The 19,708-nt window shown below is 45.0% G+C and overlaps 1 protein-coding gene across 8 annotated transcripts in view; it reads left to right on the top strand.

The window, feature by feature from the left end:
* Nucleotides 1-19,708, top strand: part of ARNT2 (aryl hydrocarbon receptor nuclear translocator 2) — a 190,387-nt gene that overhangs the window by 88,101 nt on the left and 82,578 nt on the right. For all 8 annotated transcript variants that reach the window (XM_042234958.2, XM_060401377.1, XM_027956965.3 and 5 more), the window contains 3 exon segments: nt 9,103-9,205; nt 11,826-11,891; nt 12,415-12,500. In XM_042234958.2, the coding sequence (XP_042090892.1) occupies nt 9,103-9,205; nt 11,826-11,891; nt 12,415-12,500 (255 nt within the window).

Here is a 19,708-nt window from a genome sequence, read left to right on the forward strand (position 1 = left end):
GTGGTGCTAGTGGTAAAGAACACACCTGCCAGTACAGGAGATGTAAGAGATCTGGGTTTGTCCCTGAGACAGGAAGATCCCCTGGAGAAGGAAATGGCAACCCACTCCAGTATTCTTGCCTGGAAAATCCCATGGACAGAGGAGCCTGGCGGGCTATATATAGTCCATGGGGTCACAAAGAATTGGATACAACTGAGGAGATTGCGCATGTATAACTGAATCACTTTGCTGTACACCCGAAACGAACACAACATTGTAAATCAACTACAATAAAATAAAACTTTTTTTTTTTTTTTAAGAGAATAGTACAAAAGCATTGTGGTGGAGGAAGTTCTGGGTAGGCGGAGAAACAGATGTCCTTAGTAACTCTACTGCCCAGAGACCCTCCTTTTCTAGTTTGAGAGGAAAATAGTTTGGCTGTAACTTGAGTGCTGAAGAAGAATCTTGAGGGTTCCTTGGAAAACAAGGAGATCAAGCCAGTCAATCCTAAAGGAAATCAATCTTGACTATTCATTGGAAGGACCTGAAGCTGAAGTACCAATACCTTGGCCACCTAATGTGAGGAGCTGACTCATTGGAAAAGATCCTGATGCTGGGAAAGATTGAAGGCAGGTGGAGAAGGGGGTGGCAGAGGATGAGATGGTTGGATGGCATCACCGATTCAATGGACAGAAGTTTGAGCAAACTCCAGGAGATGGTAAAGTACAGCGAAGTCTGGTGTGCTGCAGTCCAGGGGGCCGCAAAGGTCGGACGTGATACGACTGAATGACTGAACAACAATAGCAACAACTTGAGAATTGGTACATTTGTACCCTTTAGCTGCGTCAACACCTGGTGGAGATAGTGAACTGTGAAGAAGATGCATCCGCCTCAGTGGCAGAAGGGCAGCTCTCTCCCAGGCTCCAGAGATGCAGATCACCGTCTGGAGCAGGCCTCGGTGCACACTGCTTAGATTCCTGTGTTGTGGAGGTGGGGTGGGGGGTGGTGTGTGTTCCTGTGTGAACAGCTGCTCTCGTGGCTGGGCTCAGCCTCTTGAGAATGAGGACACATTGTCACTGGAACAGCAACCGAAGTCTCTTCCAGCCCCTGGGCTCCCCTTTCAGGGGCCACACATTTTTGGAACAACATCAAATGTTGTCCATCATGGAGCCATCACTGTGCTTTGGTTGCTAATCATTTTCTCTTGTTTTCCTCCCTTTTAAACCAAGATAAGATGTTTCCAGTTTTCTTAAGGATTCTTTTGATGAAATAATTCTAATTTATATTTGTATTTCTGTGGTAGCCTGGGGAGCTGTTTTATGAGCACAAAGCTTTCTTTTGTGATCTTATCCAAGACAAACTTAGGATCCTTCTTTGTTTCAAAAAGTTACTACCGACCGAAATAGTACTTAAAAAATCAGCTTACTGAAAACAATTATAGAAGGGCCCTCTGCCCATAGAAAAGGCTACTCTCTTGTTGGAATTGTTATAATCATTGCTCTTCTAATGTAGGAGTCAGCAAATGTTTTTTTTGTAAAGGATCAGATAGGAAATATTTTTGGCTTTCTGAGCCATGTATTTATTCTCTTTCACAATTAATTACTCAATTCTGCCTTCATAGCCTGGAAGCAACCATAGGCAGTAAATAAGTGAATGGCCAGGGCTGCATTCCAATAAATATTTAAAAACCAGAGACTGAGCCAGCTGTGGGTCATAGGTCAGAGTTTGCCAACTCTTGTTCTAAAGCATCTTTTCTTTTTAACTGTCTTTGAAAAATTGTAGTTAAAATCTGAGATGCGTCATAATTCTTTCCATTCCATGGAATGGAAACACTGAATATTGGTCAATGTGTTGACTACAGGGTTCACTAGGAGCTGGTATTAAGAGCCTTAAAATTTTTTTCATTTGATGCAGTAATTCCATTTTCAGGAACCTGTCCTAAGATGATATGGCTATTTTTTTCTATATAGTTATTTACCACTGCATATTTGCTGTGGAAAACCTAGGAATGCCTTAATGTCCAATAATAAATTCTCTACTCAAAATAATACCACAGAGCCTTTCAAATAACATTGATGATTAAATCCTTATGAGTTTATATTGTAATATAAAGTGGAAAAATATACACCATGAAACCTCATTTAGTCAAAAGAAATGAGCAGACACGCATAGAAAAAAGATTGACAGAAAATATGCCTAAGTGTTGATATTGGATTGGTCAAAAACGTGCTTCGGGTTTTCCTGTACAATGTGATGGAAAAATCTGAACGAACTTTCTGGTAACTCAATAGTTTATAGAGAGGAAGATTATCCGGACTTTTACTGTATGTATGGTTGCTTGATTTTTTTTTTTTAAAGATCACTTTAGTTTTAGAGGCTTTCCTGGTGGCTCAGACAGTAAAGAATATGCCTGCAATGCGGGAGACTCAGGTTCAATCCCTGGGTCGGGAAGACACCCTGGAGAAGGGAAAGGCAACCCACTCCAGTATTCTTGCCTGAAGAATTCCATGGACAGAGGAGCCTGGTGGGCTACAGTTCATGGGGTCGCAAAGAGTGACTAACACTTTAGTTTTATAATTTAAAACAATTTAATTTTAAGGAAAAAAGTAAGGAGTTCTTCAGCCTTTTAGCCTGAGACAGTGTTGTGTGCATTATTCTAGAACCTTCCTTAGCGAAGCCAAGAGGCAGGGGCTGGGCCAACTCTAAGAGAGCTTCTCAGACCTTTGCTCTGTATTTCAACACAGTTATCTTAAAGCTCACAAAGTGGCTGCCTGGAGCCTGCCAGTCACTTATATTCTAATTCTCAAAGGAGGTTATTGAGCTCCTCTGTTTAAGTCTTTGAATCCCCACAGAACCGTCAAAGCAGGCAAATCTGATGTTGTTTCCAGTGAAGGAGACCAAACACAGAGAAAGGAGGTGACCTGCTCCTCTCCCACACTTGCACACACAGGAGCTGTGACTCCTATTGTTGCTGCCCTGTTCACTTTGAAGTACCAAACCCAGACAGTATGTTAAAAAGCAAAGCCATCACTTTGCTGACAAAGGTTCATATAGTCAAGTCTATAGTCTTTCCAGTAGTCATGCATGGTTGTGATAACTGGGCCGTAAGGAAGGCTGAGTGCTGAAGAACTGGTGCTTTTGAACTGTGGGGCTGGAGAAGACTCTTGAGAGTCCCTTGGACAGCAAGGAGATCAAACTAGTCAATCTTAAGTGAAATAAACCCTGAATACTCATTGGATGGACTGATGCTAAAGCTGAAACTCCAGTATTTTGGCCACCTGATGTGAAGAGCTGACTCATAGGAAAAGATCCTGATGCTGGGAAAGATTGAAGGCAGAAAGAGAAGAGGGCAACAGAGGACGAGATGGTTGGATGGTATCATTAACTCAACTGACATGAGTTTGAGCAAGTTCCAGGAGATGGTGAGGGACAGGGAAGCCTGGTGTGCTGCAGTCCATGGAATCACAAAAAATTGGACATGACTGAGTGACTGAACAATAACTTCAGATTTGGGCTATGTCATCAAATCTCTCCCAGATTTGGGCTGTGTCATGAACAGTTCTCTTTCGTACATTGAATTCAGACAAAATACCTGCTTCCATAGCTGCCTGTTATGTGGAACATTTCTGGGCTTCTTTGGCAAAGGGGCCATTGTGTAATGTGAGCCCTCTACCCTGGTGACCAGTTTAGAGAAAAGCTTGTGGCTTTTGCCCTAAAAGAAGGAAGCTGATCGGGTGGGAGGCTTTGGGCACTGGACTGACTGCGTTCACAGAACAATGAAGCCAGAGAGCCAGAGTGAAGGGACTAGTGGATGTGGGAGTTGTGGTCCAGAAGGGGATATCTGAATGTAAAGCCTCAGAGGGAGCAGTTGTGGATGCCTGTGAGTTCCACAAAGTGGTGGTGGGTGTACAGTGCCATGGAGTGGGGGAGCATGCTCAGAGTTGAGGAGGGCAAGGACAGAGGCAGGGAGGTTGGGTGGATCCTTCACATGAATACTGAGCCCATCCATGGTGGTAGCAGGTCTTGGGGGCAAACAGAAAGAGTATGAGTGGTGTGCTGATGTCTAAAATGAAAGAAGGGAGTGACCCTGAGGTTGGAAGACTACAGAGACCATGAGGGCTTGTGGGTGGATGAGGCTGACCTGGTGCGTCTGGGAGGAGCCAGGGTTATGTGAGAGGAGTGCTGACTTGGAAGGGCTCTGGATGCCCAGGAAGATGGCAGACCTGCCTCTGAGCCCGTAACGCACAGGATATGGGAGAACAGGTTTCTTCTGAGTAGTGATGCCACCAAGGAAGGAGAAGGTCAGGCTTTCTGAAAGGAGTTGAGGATGTAACAGTTGTTTATTTCAGAGTGGACGTTCCAGAGGGCACCCTGGAGGAGATTAGGGAGGAGAGGAGCAGGGGGCTGGGATGGCGGGAATGAGGACAGAGAGAAGTGACCGGAGTGGCCAGGAGCTTAGGCACTGGCTGCAGGAAAGCAGGATGGGATTCATGGTGGGATCAGCCAGTGATGGCATTGACAAGGAGGGAGTCCTCCTGACCCAGTGGATGAGGTTGGGGGTGGGAAGAGATTCTGGAAAGGGTGGCCTGGTTGATGGTGCTTCTTAGGGACCCACTGGGGACCTGCCCTAGAAATCCAGACCCCTGGTTCAAGACAGAACCAAGGTTCCTGTGGGTCAGGAAAGAAGTAAAAGAATTGTGTGTGTGTGTGTGTGTGTGTGTGCGCGCGCGCACGCACGCACGTGCGCTTGTGTGTGCTCAGTCATATCTAACTCTTTGTGATCTCATGGACAGTAGCCCACCAGGCTTCTCTCTCCATGGGATTCTCCAGGCAAAAATACTGGAGTGGGTTGCCATTTCCTACTCCAGGGGATCTTTCCAACCCAGGGATCAAACCTGTGTCTCTTGTGTCTCCTGCCTTGGCAGCTGGGTTCTTTACCACTTGTGCCACCTGGGAAGAGCAGTATAAATAGTAGCTATATCTCCATATTCTGGAGAACCCTATCATAAGTAAACCCAATTCCCAGGTGTCCATGGGATAGGGAGTGATTCTCAGTCTATCATGCTGGGACTCACTGCCCAGGGCCAGGGGTTGGTCTCATACCTCCATACATCTTCCCTGCTATTAAGTCTGTCAAAAATCTAATTTCCATAAGCCCTTCAGGAACACACCTACTGCAGAAAGTAGGCATGCTTTCCATTCCTAAGGAGCCTGGAAAGGGGGTTCATTGTGCCAGAGGAAATTGTAGAAGCTCACAGAGAAATAAACTCCGAAGGAGTCATCCCTCAGGGTCATGACAGCAGACCGTGGAAGTGTGTGTTCTCATTTCCTCATGTTCCAGGGCTCATATGCTTCGCAGCTGTGATTTATTTTCAGAGCACACTTTGGAATTTGACAGACTCTCAAGCTGGCCTTCTTCTCAGCTGAAGCCGTTTGCCATTTGGTAGATGACAAGGGCAGTGACAATTTCCACTAAAACAGCCATGAAAAGAAGACATCTGATAGACAGGTGTCAAACCTGGGATGCAGATAGCACTGAATCGCTGACAGACACCGAGGGTCTCCACTGCATGGGAAGTGCCAGAGTCTCTCCCACCCCCGACCAGCAGACTGAGAGCTGGGCCCCCGATGGGCTTGAATTCTGGGGTACATGTCCTGCTTAAAGATGTGTGGCTTTGTAGTGGGCATGATGTAATTGCTGGTGTTTAGAGAGCTGAGCGCCCCACACCCTACAGAGCCCTGGTCCACGTGGAGTTTGAAGGCTGCAGGGTCCCAGCTGCTGCAGCAGAAGGTAATGGGGATAGAGAGCTGATCCTGCCATTCAAAGCCCCTGCTGCCTCTTCTCTGCTTGGGGCAGTGTGAGCCATTTTGGCTAGGGGGTGCCTTCTTCAAGGACCTTTTGATTTCAAGTGATAGAAACCCATTCAGGGACTTCCCTGGTGGTCCAACGGGCTGGGACTTTGACTTCCACTGAGGTAGAGGGTGGTGTGGGGTGGTATGGGTTTGATCCCTGGGGAGCTGGGATTTCACATGTCTCATGGTCAAAGGACCAAAAAGCTTGGAGCAGAAGGGTTATCGTGGTAAATTCAATGAAAGAAAAAAGTGTTAGTTGCTTGGTCATGTGCAACTCTTTGTGACCCCATGTTCTGTAGCCCACCAGGCTCCTCTGTCCATGGGATTCTCTAGGCAAGAATACTGGAGCAGATAGCCGTTTCCTCCTCCAGGGGTTCTTCCCGACCCAGGGGTTGAACCCTTCTCTCCTGCAGTTCCTGCATTGGCAGGTGGATTCTTTACTACTGAACTGTCTGGGAAGCCCCATACTAGCATGTTACTTAATGCCAATTGTGTTAAACAGTCCTTTTGTGGATTGGTAAAAATGACTCAGTCCAACTAGCATATATAGTCCTGCCTCAGAGCCCATGCAGGACCTGACACAGAAAGCAAAATCCACAGAGGCTCAAATCTATGAAATGGGGTGCTATCTCTTACATAAAATCGTATAGCATTTGTGCATATCCTTGGCTGTGCCTCACATCACATAGGGTCTTAGCTCCCCAATCAGAGATCAAACCTTTGCGCCCTGCAGTGGAAGCTTAGAGTCTTACCCACTGGACTGCTTAGAGAAGTCCCCCTCCTGTACACTTTAATTCATTTCTTGATTACTTGTAACGGCTATATGTAATAACAGTATAAATGTATGTGTGTGTGTGTACTGGGTCACTTCAGTCATGTCCAACTCCTTGGGAGGAAGGAAGGAAGAAAGAGTGAGGAAAGAAGGGAAGAAGGAAGAAACAGATATGAAGCTCTACATGAAGAACCTAGAAAAGATTTCCCAGAGGCTGCGCTGTATGAGGTGGTCCTGAAGGATAAGTTCACCAGGACAACAGCTTGTGTGGAACAGGGAGAGAATTTCTGGCAGGAATGACCACATCTGCAAATGTGAGAGGGCACAGGGCACTTATAGAAACACCTGCCTGCTAAGGGCTCTGATGAGGCCAAGGTCCACAGAGCTGCTCCCTGTACCGTGTGGAAGTCTCTAACCACATCTGGTTACTGAGCACCCAAAACGGGGCTAGTCAGAATTGAAATGTGCTGCTCTGTAAAATACACACCTGTTTCAAAGTTATAGTATGAGAAAAAGCGACATAGCCCATTAATAATTTTTGCATGAATTACATGTTGAAAGGATAATATTTGGGGTATATTTTTAGAAGTAATTTTACCCGTTTCTTTTAACTTTTTAAAAACTGCTTCTGCTAGAACATTTAAAATTACATAGGTGGCTCTTAGCATGTTTCTCTTGGACAGGAGACTCGGAAGTGTAGGAGAAATGAGGTTGAGTGGCAGACAGGGACCAAAGACTCTCTAAGGAGCTCCTGTAAGCAGTGCAGTCTTTAAATTTTTTATTTTATATTGGAGTACAGTTGTTTCTCAATGTTGTATTAGTTTCAGATGTACAGCAACGTGATTTAGTTACACATGTATCTGGGCTGCTCTGGTGGTGCAACAGTAAAGAATCACCTGTCAATGTAGGAGACATAGGAGATACAAGTTCTACTCCTGGGTCGGGAAGACCCTGTAGAGTAGGAAATGGCAACCCACTCCAGTATTCTTGCCTGGAAAACTCCATGGACAGAAGAGCCTGGCGGGCTACAGTCCATGGAGTTGCAGAGTTGGTTATGAGTGAGCAGCCAAACAACAAATACATATATCTATTCTTTTTCAGATTCTTTTCTCTGTAGGCTGTTACAGAGTATTGAGTAGAGCTCCCTGTGCTTTACGGTAGGGATACATGAAGAGGTCGGGATATATACACCACTATATGGAGCTTCTCTGATGGCTCAGATGGTAAAGAATCACGTACAATGCAAGAGACCCAGGTTCGATCCCTGGGTTGGGAAGATCCCCTGGAGAAGGGAGTGACAGCTCACCCCAGTATTCTTGCCTGGAGAACCCCATGGACAGAGGAGCCTGGTGGGCTACAGTCCATGGGGTCTCAAAGAGTTGGACATGATAGAGTGGCTAATACACACACACACCATATAAAATAAATAATCAACAGGGACCTTCATCTAGCAATGCAGTTTTAAGCCAAGAGGTGCACAGTCAGATATGTATTGTCTAAACAGCCATCAGCCATGTGAAAGGTGAATCAAGGAGATAGGATGCTGAGGGCTGGAAGTGAGACTCCCTTGAGGAATAAATGATGAGCCAAACAAGATGGCGAGACTGAGTGTGCAGGAGGTGAGGTGAAATGACATTTAGAATTCTGACTTTGTTGTTGGCTGGAGATGCTTTAGCTGGTGTCTGGGTGGGGTTGATGCTGCCTTTGAGGTGTGCAGTCATCCACTGGTGGTTTAGATCTTGGTGCTGGAGGTGTAGATGTAGGTTCGTTAGGGTAGAGGTGACCCTCAAAACCTTGGAGTGGCTAAAATCACATAGGATAGTGGTCTCCAACCTTTTTGGCAGCAGGGACCAATTTCATGGAAGACAGTTTTTCCGCAGACTGGGGAGGGGTGAAGGATGGTTTCGGGATGATTTAAATACATTACATTTCTTGTACACTTTATTTCTGACCTGATGCTGCTGCTGATCTGACTGGAGGGACCAGTCCATGGCCCAAAGTTTGGGGACTCCTGGCAGAAGGGAAACATAGAACAAGAAGAGAAGATGGCTGAGGTTGGAGCCTCTGGGAGAGGAAGGAGCCTCTGGGGGAGGCGAGTGGAGAGTGTTGTCAGAAGCCAAGGGGAGGGAGGATTTTCAAGAATCATTGTGCCTCAGCAAAAGCAGTCAGATAAGTCAAAGGGAAAGCATGTTTTGGATTTAGCAATAAGAATGTCGTTAGTGACCTTGGTGAACGCTGTTTCCATGAAGACAAAGCTGAACTGGGGGGACTTGTGATGGAATTGGACAAAGCAGAGACGGCGGGTGTGGACCACTCTTTGAGAAAACAAAGCGTTAGGATTGTGTGGATTTCATTGCTTTAAGAATGTTGGGAATTCCAAGAAACATTTGCATGGCCCCATGTGTTTTCACTTGGAGAGCTCTCCCCTCACCTGCACCCCACAATCAAAGACAGAGGTTCATGCAAATGTCTTTCCTCTCTCTCTGTCTCTGTCTCAGGCCGGATCTTGGACCTGAAGACCGGGACAGTCAAGAAAGAAGGGCAGCAGTCATCCATGAGGATGTGCATGGGTTCCCGGAGGTCCTTCATCTGCAGGATGAGGTCTGTTTGGGGCAGCAGTGGGCTGGGGCTCTGGTGGGGCTACTCCCTTCCCCCTGCTGCTGAGCATCCTGGGGGGCTTTCAGATCACACCTTCACCCTGGTGACGTCACCTCCTGACTGCAGCCCCACGTCACCTCCTTCTTGGTCTGTCTCACCTATAAATGGAGAAGAGGAGTCGGCAGTTGGACGTAGAATTCTGGAATTCATGGGAGAGCTTGGGGCTGAAGATACAGAGTTGAGGGTTGACATCAGTGAGATTGGAAAAGACCCTGATGCTGAGGGCAGGAGGAGAAGGGGGCAACAAAGGATGAGATGGTTGGATGGCATCACAGAATCCTTGGATGTGAGTTTGAGCAAACTCTGGGAGATGGTGAAGGACAGGGAAGCCTGGCGTGCTGCAGTCCATGGGGTCACAAAGAACCAGACACAACTGGGCAACCTAACAGCTGCACAGACTGTCTTCCCTCTGTTCAGCTGGCAGGGAGAAGCTGAGTGGCTCAGACTCACATGCATTAGTGTCCACCCAGGGACAAAATGCATCAGTTAGTGCAGTCCAGCACAGCAAGGGCTTTCCTCAGTGCTTTGGCCAGTAGAGTAAATGCCTGTCCTAGCTAGATGGACATTCAGTGTAGCACAGCAAGGTGGATTCTTCATTGTGCCATCTAAGAAGTTGCCTTGTGCATAAATTTATTGGAAGCATCAAGTATTTCATTCCTAAGTAGCCTCCAATGCCCTTATTTAATTAATTTATTTTTCTGTGCTGGGTCTTAGTTATAGCACGCAGGATATTTGATCTTCATGGTAGCATGCAGAATCTTTAGTTGCAGCATGCAAACTATTAATTGAGGCATGTGGGATTTAGTTCCCTGACTAGGGATTGACCCCAGGCCCCCTGCATTGGGAACACAGAGTCTTAGCCACTGGACCACCAGGGAAGTCTCTCTAATACCATTACTGTGCTGTGCTTAGTTGCTTAGTCGTCTCCAACTGTTTACAACCCCATGGACTAGAGCCTGAATTTTCCAGGCAGGAATACTGGAGTGGGTTGCCGTTTCCTCCTCCATGAGATCTTCCCGACCCAGGGATCGAACCCCGGTCTCCTGCATTGGCAGGCAGATTCTTTACCACTGTGCCACCTGGGAAGCCCTCCAATACCATTATCACTGACCTATTGACCAGAACCAGGTGGTCCCCTCCCTGCCTTGGTACCTCTGGGTTGCTTTTCCCAGTGCCACACCCACACTACCTGGATTTACCTGTGAGGCAAGGAGCACTGCCATCTGCTGAGAGCATGGCCTTCCCCTCCAAACAAAGCAGCTCAATTTCAGGAAGACACTGGGCACAGCCTGCCAGAGGGCAGAGGGCTGTGCCAGCATCCCTAGGCGGCTACCTCTTGGATGGATCCTGCTATGAAAATATGCCCATTCTGGCAGCTGCCCCAGGCCTCAGAGTGTAATTGGACTCTTGTCTCTGCTGCACTGAATACTGAGGCATTGAGGACATCATCTACTGTGAAGCTGGAAAATGGAAGTGCGAACTGAGAACACAGGTCAGAGGTTGGCCACAGTGCAGGCTGTGGATGCTTGGAGCCTGGGATGCAGAGACAGTTATGGAGCAGGGAGGCAGAAAAGATGCTGCTTGAAAGGGCAGTGGGACACCTCACACCCCCTGCCTCCCAGAGAAGGACCCATCGAAAGATCCGATTCCAGACTCGTCCTCCTCCTGTCCCCAGTTTGTCCGTTGCCATCCGCAGGCTCACAGTGGTCTGCTCATTCCTAGTGCCAGAACATTGCTGGGGAGGAGGGACTTTCTACACTGTGAATCTGAAGCCTGAGAAGATGATTCTGTTTGTCAACTGGTAACATCTGTTTTGAGTTGCTGCCTCTGCTCGGGCCTGAAGAGACACTGTAGCTGTCATCACCTCCCTTCCCTTGTTCCCTGAAAGCCCCCAGATTACACTGAAATGATCTGCAGGGTGGAGCATGGCCAAGGTCCTCCAAGTGTCTGTCCATAGTTCTCTGGCTTCTGGGCTGGACTGGAGACCGTCTACCTGTGCACTGAAGAATGGGTCACCTCCCTTGCCTTCGGTGATGATAGGAATTCATAGACATGCAGCCCTGCTTCTGCACTTTGGAAAGAAATTAGCTATATGGCTCACCTGAGTAAGTGTGGTCACATTAGATAAGGTCCATATACTTGCCTTGAGAGTTGCTTGGATTGCAAGGAGGTCAAACCAGTCAGTCCTAAAGGAAATCAACCCTGAATATTTGTTGGAAGGACTGATGCTAAAACTGAAGCTTTAGTACTTTGGTCACCTGATGTGGAGAGACAACTCATTGGGAAAGACCCTGATGCTGGGAAAGACTGAGGGCAGGAGGAGAAGGGGCTGGCAGAGGATGAGGTGGTTGGATGACATCACTGACTCAATGGACGTGAGTTTGATCAAACTAGGAGATAGTGAAGGACAGGAAGGCCTGGTGTGCTGCAGTCTAAAGAGGGTCGCAAAGAGTCAGACATGACTGAGTGACTGAACAACAACAAATATACTTGCCTGCAGCGCTGTGGGGTTTATATGCTTGGCTGGCTCTTCACTTGTTCTAATGTGTTTCTCACATCTTAGGTGTGGAAATGCTCCTTTGGACCATCTTCCTCTAAACAGACTAACCACCATGAGGAAGAGGTTCAGGTCAGTAGGCCTTTCAGTTTTTATCTTTATTTTTAAAAATATTTATTTATTCGGCTGTGCTGGGTCTTAGATGTGGCACATGGGATCTTTAGTTGCAGCACGTGGGATCTAGTTTCCTGACCAAGGATCGAATCTGGGCCCCCTGCACTGGGAGCACAGAGTACTAGTCACTGGACCACCAGGAAAGTCCCAGTAGGCATGATGGATGTTTTGGGGCTATGCCAGTAGATAGCTTCAATGCACTAAGCTAAGGAATAGCTGAACTTAAAGGCAAGCTTAGCTGTAGAAAGCACCAAGAGACTCACACATCAGAGTTACTGTGGCTCAGCTGAGAAAGGTGTTGGGTGGATTTATTTTGGACATGCATACTATGAGGGAGGAGGGAAAGGGGGATGGTGGGAAGTGAAGATGCAGAAACACAAGGTCAACAGGTGAACCCAGAAGCTTAGGTACTAAAGGAGTCATGGGCATCCTTGCCTCACCCCCAGGTGCTGAAAGCCAGCTCATGATGTTCTTTCTCTAGGAATGGCCTTGGCCCTGTGAAGGAAGGAGAAGCCCAGTATGCTGTGGTCCACTGCACAGGCTACATCAAGGCTTGGCCGCCAGCAGGTAAGGAGAACCTGCATCTTCATTCCCAGGGGATTGAATGCTGGTTCATGTCACCATGGTATCCTGTTAGAAATGCATTCTTATAGAAAGAGACTGGAAAATACTCTTATTTTCCATTGCAGTTAGAATGTAATGGTCTTTGTAATGGAAAAAAGTCTTGCTACTTGAAACAAAGGTTTGTAAAAGAGCAATCCTGCACAGGTGATTGGCGCCTCACAAATCGTTTCTGTGATCTGTCACTGAGAGCACTCTGGAAAGTCAGGGGGACATTTGAAATGATAATTGTATTCAAGTCACTAAAGAAATGCAAATCAAAACACAATGATGAAATACCTCTCACACTCACTAGTATGGTTAAAATAGACAATAATGCGTGTTGGTAAGGGTTTGGAGCAACTGGAACCCTCATCCTTTGCTTGTAGGGGTGTAAAATGAAGCAGCTGCTTTGGGAAACAGTCTGGAAGCTCCTCAAAATGTTGAGCCTAGAGTTGCCGTATGACTCAGCAGTTTCACTCCAAGGTATATACTCAAGAGAACTGAAAGCATATGTTCACAAAGAAAATTGTACCTGAATGTTCATAGCAACATTATTCATGGTGGCCAAAATGTGGAATCAAATTACACGGGTACATTTATGGATAAATAAAAAGTGGTATACCCATATGATAGCTTCAATGCACTAAGCTAAGCTAATAATAATTCAGCAATAAAAAGCAGTGAAGGAGAAGGACAGGGTGGGACAAATTGAGAGAGTAGCATTGATATATACATTAATACAATACCATGTGTAAAATAGCTAGCTAGTAGAAAGCTGCTATATAGCACAAGGAGCTCAATTCAGTATTCTGTGATGACCTAGAAGGGTGTGATGGCGGGAGTGGGAGGCAGGCTCAAGAGGGAGGGGGGTTATATGTATACTTAGAGCTGATTCACATTGTTTACAGAAGAAACTTACACAACACTGTAAAGAAATTGACTGGCAGATGCCAGGGCTGGAGAAGGGGGGAAAAAAGCAATGAAGTACAGATTGATGCTATAATATGGGTGAACCTTGAAAACATCATGCTAAGTAAAAGAAAGTTAGACACAAAAGGCCACATTACAGTTCCATGTATGTGAAACATCCAGAATAGGCAAATCCATTGAAACAAAAAGTAGATTTGTGGTCTCCAGGTTCTGGGGGGAGAGGAAAATTGGGAGTGACTGCTAATGGTTTGTTGTTGTTGTTCAGTTGCTAAGTCATGTCCTACTCTGTAACCCCATGAATTGCAGTATGCCAAGCCCCTCTGTCCTCCACTATCTCCCGGAGTTTGCTCAAATTCCTGTCCATTGAGTCGGTGATGCCATCCAGTCATCTCATCTTCTGCCGCCCCCTTCTCTTTTTGCCTTCAATCTTTCCCAGCACAGGGTCTTTTCCAGTGAGTAGGGTCTTCTCATCAGGTGGCCAAAGAATTGGATCTTCAGCTTCAGCATCAGTTCTTTCAATGAATATTCAGGGTTGTGTTTCCTTCTGAGGTGACAAAAATGTTCTAAATTTAGATAGTAGTAATAGCTGTACAACTGTGCAAATCTACTAAAACCCACTGAATTGTATTCTTTAAGATGGCAAATTTTATAGTATGTGAATATTTTATTTTGCCTTAATTATATTCCTTCTCTGATGCTCTTCCTTCCTTTGTGGAGATCTGAGTTTCTGATCTGTATCATTTCCTTCTTCATGAAGACCTTGTTTTTAACATTCCTTGCAGGACAACTCTGCTGGTGATAAATTCTCACCATTTTTGTTTTTCATAGAAAGTTATTATTTCTCCTTCACACTTGGAGGACAGTTTCACTGGATATAGAATTTTAGGTTGGTGGTTATTTTCTCTCCACACTTTAAATATTCACTTCACTTTCTTGTTTGCATGGTTTCTGATGAGAAGTCTATATGATTCTTATCCTCATTTTTCTGTATGTAGTATGGGACTTTTTTTCTGGCTTCTTTCAAGATTTTTCTTTGTTTTTGCATTTTTGAAGTTTGAATATGATAGTATAATTTGTTTAGTTTTTGTGGGATTTTTTGGTTATTATTGTTGTTGTTTTTTTAGTCCCTGAATTGTGTCCAACTCTTTGTGACCCCACGGACTGTAGCCCACTAAGCTCCCCTGTCCATGGGATTCTCTAGGCAAGACTACTAGAGTGGGTTGCCATCTCCTTCTCCAGGGGATCGCTCCAGCTCGGGGACTGAACCCACATCTCCTTCTTGGCAGATGGATTCTTTACCACTGAGCCACCAGGGAAGCCCCATTGATTATTTGTACTGGTTGGTATTTTTTCTGAGCTTCTTGGGTCTGTGGTTTGGGGTCCGTCATTAATTTTGGAAAATTCTTGGACATTATTTCTTCAAATATTTCTTTTGTTTCATTCTCTTCTCCTTTTGGTATTCCAATTACATGTATATCTTTTGAAACTGGACTACAGTTTGGGGGTATTCTGTTCTGGGCTTTTTATTCTTTTTTGTCTTTGCATTTCAGTTTTGGAAATGCCAGTTGCTATATCTGCAAGCTCACTGATTCTTTTCTTGACTATGTCCAGTCTACTGATGAGACTGTCAAAGGCACTGTTTTCTGTTACAGTGTTTTTTTTTTGTTTTTCTACCATTTCCTTTTTATTCTTTCTTAGAGTTTCCATCTCTCTGTTTACGTTACCCAAATGTTCTTTATTTCATCTACTTCTTCCACTAGTGCTTTGAACATATTAATCATAGTTATTTTAAATTCCCAGCCTAGTCATTTCAAAATCCATGTCGTATCTGAGTCTGGTTCTGATATTTAATTGTCTCTTTGAGCTATGTTTGTTCCTGCCTTTTAGCATATCTTGTAAATCTTTGTTGAAATCCAAGTGTGATATATCAGGTGATAAGAACTGAGGTAAATAGGTCTGTACTGTGAGGTTTTATATTAATCTTGCAATAAGTTGGCAATGTTTAGTGTTTGAGATATAGACAGACAGATATCAATATATCAGTTTTATGGTATATCTTATTTGTATATGTTTTTCTACTTAGACCATGCTCATGCCTGTGCTCAGTTGCTCAGTCCTGTCCTACTCTTTTCGACCCTATGGATGGTAGCCCACCAGGCTCCTCTGTCCATGGAGTTTTCCAGGCAAGAGTACTAGAATGGGTTGCCATTCCCTTCTCCAGGAGATCTTCCCAGCCCAGTGATAGAATCTGCATCTCTTGGGTATCCTGTATTGGCAGGCAGATTCTTTACTACTGCACCACCTAGGAAGCCCACACTTAGATCATAATGCATAAAATCAGGTGTTGCTTGCCTTAAGGTTGGGCTCAAGGACAGAAACTCAGAAGGCAGTGATTCATTTACAGTGTCCAGAGCCTGGACCTTAGCTTTGTGGATCCATAGTCTTGACCATGCTGCACAACTCTTCAGACCCAGGGTTCTTAGAGAGAGTCCTCCAAAGCTGATGTGTTAATCAGGTACAACTCTGTGATGCCCTGGGGCTTCCTCGTCACTGGCGTGGATGCCCATGGCTATTGTCCAGGAAATCTATGAGGTTTGAAAGTACTTGAGACAACAGATTTGTGCTGGAAGGTTGTTTGATGAGAAGCAAAGAAGAGCAAAGGGCTGTGGTCAGCCTGGTGAAAGACTTCTAGCCGTGGCTCACTGGGACACGTGATGGTCTCATCCATGCCATCTGCTGAGCAAGGCTCTGGGGCACTAGACAGAGGCCCAGCCCTTGGGGAATGCAAAGATGTGTTGGTGGGGGACAAGCAGGTACACAGATGACTCCAGGAGAGTGTGGGCAGGAAGTCAGCCCTGTGGATGGAGGCGGGGTCCTTCACCTGCCCCAGGGTCAGGAGAGGCTCCCCAGATGAGACTCTGTAGAAAGCTACCCCAGTCCTGCCAAATTCAGCCTCTGGACCAGCAGATCATCTCCTTCTTGATGCTTTCCTCATTTGAATTCATCGTCCTTATTATACCAGGCAAACTTCTCTTCCCATTTCTGGCCTCAAAGTGCTCTTTTTCTACCATTTTATTTGACTGCCATGCCTGCCTATCACAGGAAAGGAAGCTGAGGACCAAGGTGCAGGCAGGTGACTGCATCCAGAGAGTCTGCTAGGAGGATTCAGGGCAAGACTTCCCTGGTGGTCCAGTGGTTAAGATTCCACTCTTCCAATGCAGGGGACGTGGGTTCGACCCTTGGTTGGGGGAGCTAAGATTCCACTTGTCATGTAGCCAAAAAGAAAAATTCTAAAAAAGTGATTCAGAGCCGGTTTTTCTGGAGTCCTGTGGAGTTCTATACATGAGAGAGCTGAAGGGTACAGGCTACCACGGCGGAAGGAGTTGTGAGGCATTAAATCTCCAACAACCACCCTTGAAACTTTGCCACATAAGAAACAGTTGAAGGAGCCGGGAGTGTTTATCTTGGAGAAAGCAAGACATGATTTTTGTCTTTAAGTATTTGAGGGGGTGTCATATGAAGGAGGAATTAAACTTACTTAGGATAGTTCCAGAGGGCACAATTTGGACCAAAAGGCGGATTTTCACTGAATAGGAAGAAATGAGCAAAAGCTCTGAACAGGGTGTTACATACATTTACAAATATGAATACACACACATGGTAAGCATCTGGAAGGAATCAGCCTCCTGTTCATCAGAACTGCAAGTTAAAATAATTTTATACCATCTTCTCTTACCTATCAAGTAGCAAAAAATTTATAAGACAAAATAATAGTATTGGGAAGGTTCAGGAAAATGGACACTTTTGTGTTCTGCTGTGCCTGTGTGCTCAGTCGATTCAGTCACGTCTGACTGTTTGCAACCCTATGGGCTGTAGCCCGCCAGGCTTCTCTGTCCATGGAATTCCCAGGCAAGAATACTGGAGTGGGTTGCCATGCCCTCCCCAGGGGATCTTCCTGACCCAGGGATCGAACCTGTGTCTCATTAAGTTTCCTGCATGGCAGGCGGATTCTGTGCCCACCTGGGATGGTCAATGTTCTGCTGATGGGAATTTAAATCAGTACAAACCTTCTGTAAAATAACTTGAGAGTATGTATTAAATGCCTTAAAATGTGCAGTCAATATATAGGAATTAATCGGAGATGTGTGTATTGTATGGTTAAACATTGTTGTGAAAACCTTGAATTGTTTTAAATTTCAAAGTCTAAATATTGTAAATATCTAAATTTCAATGATAAAGAATTGGCTAAAACTAGCATGTGATGTCTATATGATAGGATACTGTGCTGTGTGCTATGCTTAGTTGCTTTAGTTGTGACTAACATCCAAGTCTATGCCCAAACCAGTAACGCTGAGGAAGCTGAAGTTGAACAGTTTTATGGAGACCTACAAGACCTTTAGAACTAACACCCAAAAAGGATGTCCTTTTCATTATAGGGGACTGCAATGCAAAAGTAGGAAGTCAAGAAACACCTGGAGTAACAGGCAAATTTGGCCTTGGAATGCGGAATGAAGCAGGGCAAAGACTAATAGAGTTTTGCCAAGAAAATGCACTGGTCATAGCAAACACCCTCTTCCAACAACACAAGAGAAGACTCTACACATGGACATCACCAGATGGTCAACACTGCAATCAGATTGATTATATTCTTTGCAGCCAAAGATGGAGAAGCTCTATACAGTCAACAAAAACAAGACCAGGAGCTGACTGTGGCTCAGATCATGAACTCCTTATTACCACATTCAGACTCAAATTGAAAAACGGAGGGAAAACCACTAGACCATTCAGATATGACCTAAATCAAATCCCTTATGATTATAAGTGGAAGTGGGAAATAGATTTAAGGGCCTAGATCTGATAGATAGAGTGCCTGATGAACTATGGAATGAGATTCGTGACATTGTACAGGAGACAGGGATCAAGACCATCCCCATGGAAAAGAAATACAAAAAAACCCAAAATGGCTGTCTGGGGAGGCCTTGCAAATAGCTGTGAAAAGAAGAGAAGCAAAAAGCAAAGGAGAAAAGGAAAGATATACACATCTGTATACAGAGTTCCAGAGAATAGCAAGAAGAGATAAGAAAGCTTTCTTTAGTGATCAATGCAAAGAAATAGAGGAAAACAACAGAATGAGAAAGACTAGAGATCTCTTCAAGAAAATTAGAGATACCAAGGGAACATTTCATGCAAAGATGGGCTCGATAAAGGACAGAAATGGTATGGACCTAACAGAAGCAGAAGATATTAAGAAGAGGTGGCAAGAATACACAGAAGAACTGAACAAAAAAGATCTTCACGACCCAGATAATCATGATGGTGTGATCACTAATCTAGAGCCAGACATCCTGAAATGTGAAGTCAAGTGGGCCTTGGAAAGCATCGCTAGGAACAAAGCTAGTGGAGGTGATGGAATTCCAGTTGAGCTGTTTCAAATCCTGAAAGATGATGCTGTGAAAGTGCTGCATTCGATATGCCAGCAAATTTGGAAAACTCAGCAGTGGCCACAGGACTGGAAAAGGTGTGTTTTCATTCCAATCCCAAAGAAAGGCAATGCCAAAGAATGCTCAAACTACCACACAATTGCACTCATCTCACATGCTAGTAAAGTAATGCTCAAAATTCTCCAAGACAGGCTTCAGCAATACGTGAACCGTGAACTTCCTGATGTTCAAGCTGGTTTTAGAAAAGGCAGAGGAACCAGAGATCAAATTGCCAACATGTGCTGGATCATGGAAAAAGCAAGAGAGTTCCAGAAAAACATCTATTTCTGCTTCTTGACTATGCCAAAGCCTTTGACTGTGTGGATCACAATAAACTGTGGAAAATTCTGAAAGAGATGGGAATACCAGACAACCTGACCTGCCTCTTGAGAAATCTGTATACAGGTCAGGAAGCAACAGTTAGAACTGGACATGGAACAACAGCCTGGTTCCAAGTAGGAAAAGGAGTACGTCAAGGCTGTATATTGTCACCCTGCTTTTATTTAACTTATATGCAGAGTACATCATGAGAAACGCTGGACTGGAAGAAACACAAGCTGGAATCAAGATTGCTGGGAGAAATATCAATAACCTCAGATATGCAGATGACACCACCCTTATGGCAGAAAGGGAAGAGGAACTAAAAGCCTCTTGATGAAAGTGAAAGAAGAGAGTGAAAAAGTTGGCTTAAAGCTCAACATTCAGAAAACGAAGATCATGGCATCTGGTCCCATCACTTCATGGGAAATAGATGGGGAAACA

This window comes from Ovis aries, chromosome 18, assembly GCF_016772045.2.
Source record: "Ovis aries strain OAR_USU_Benz2616 breed Rambouillet chromosome 18, ARS-UI_Ramb_v3.0, whole genome shotgun sequence".
In the NCBI taxonomy this organism is placed as follows: Eukaryota; Metazoa; Chordata; class Mammalia; order Artiodactyla; family Bovidae; genus Ovis; species Ovis aries.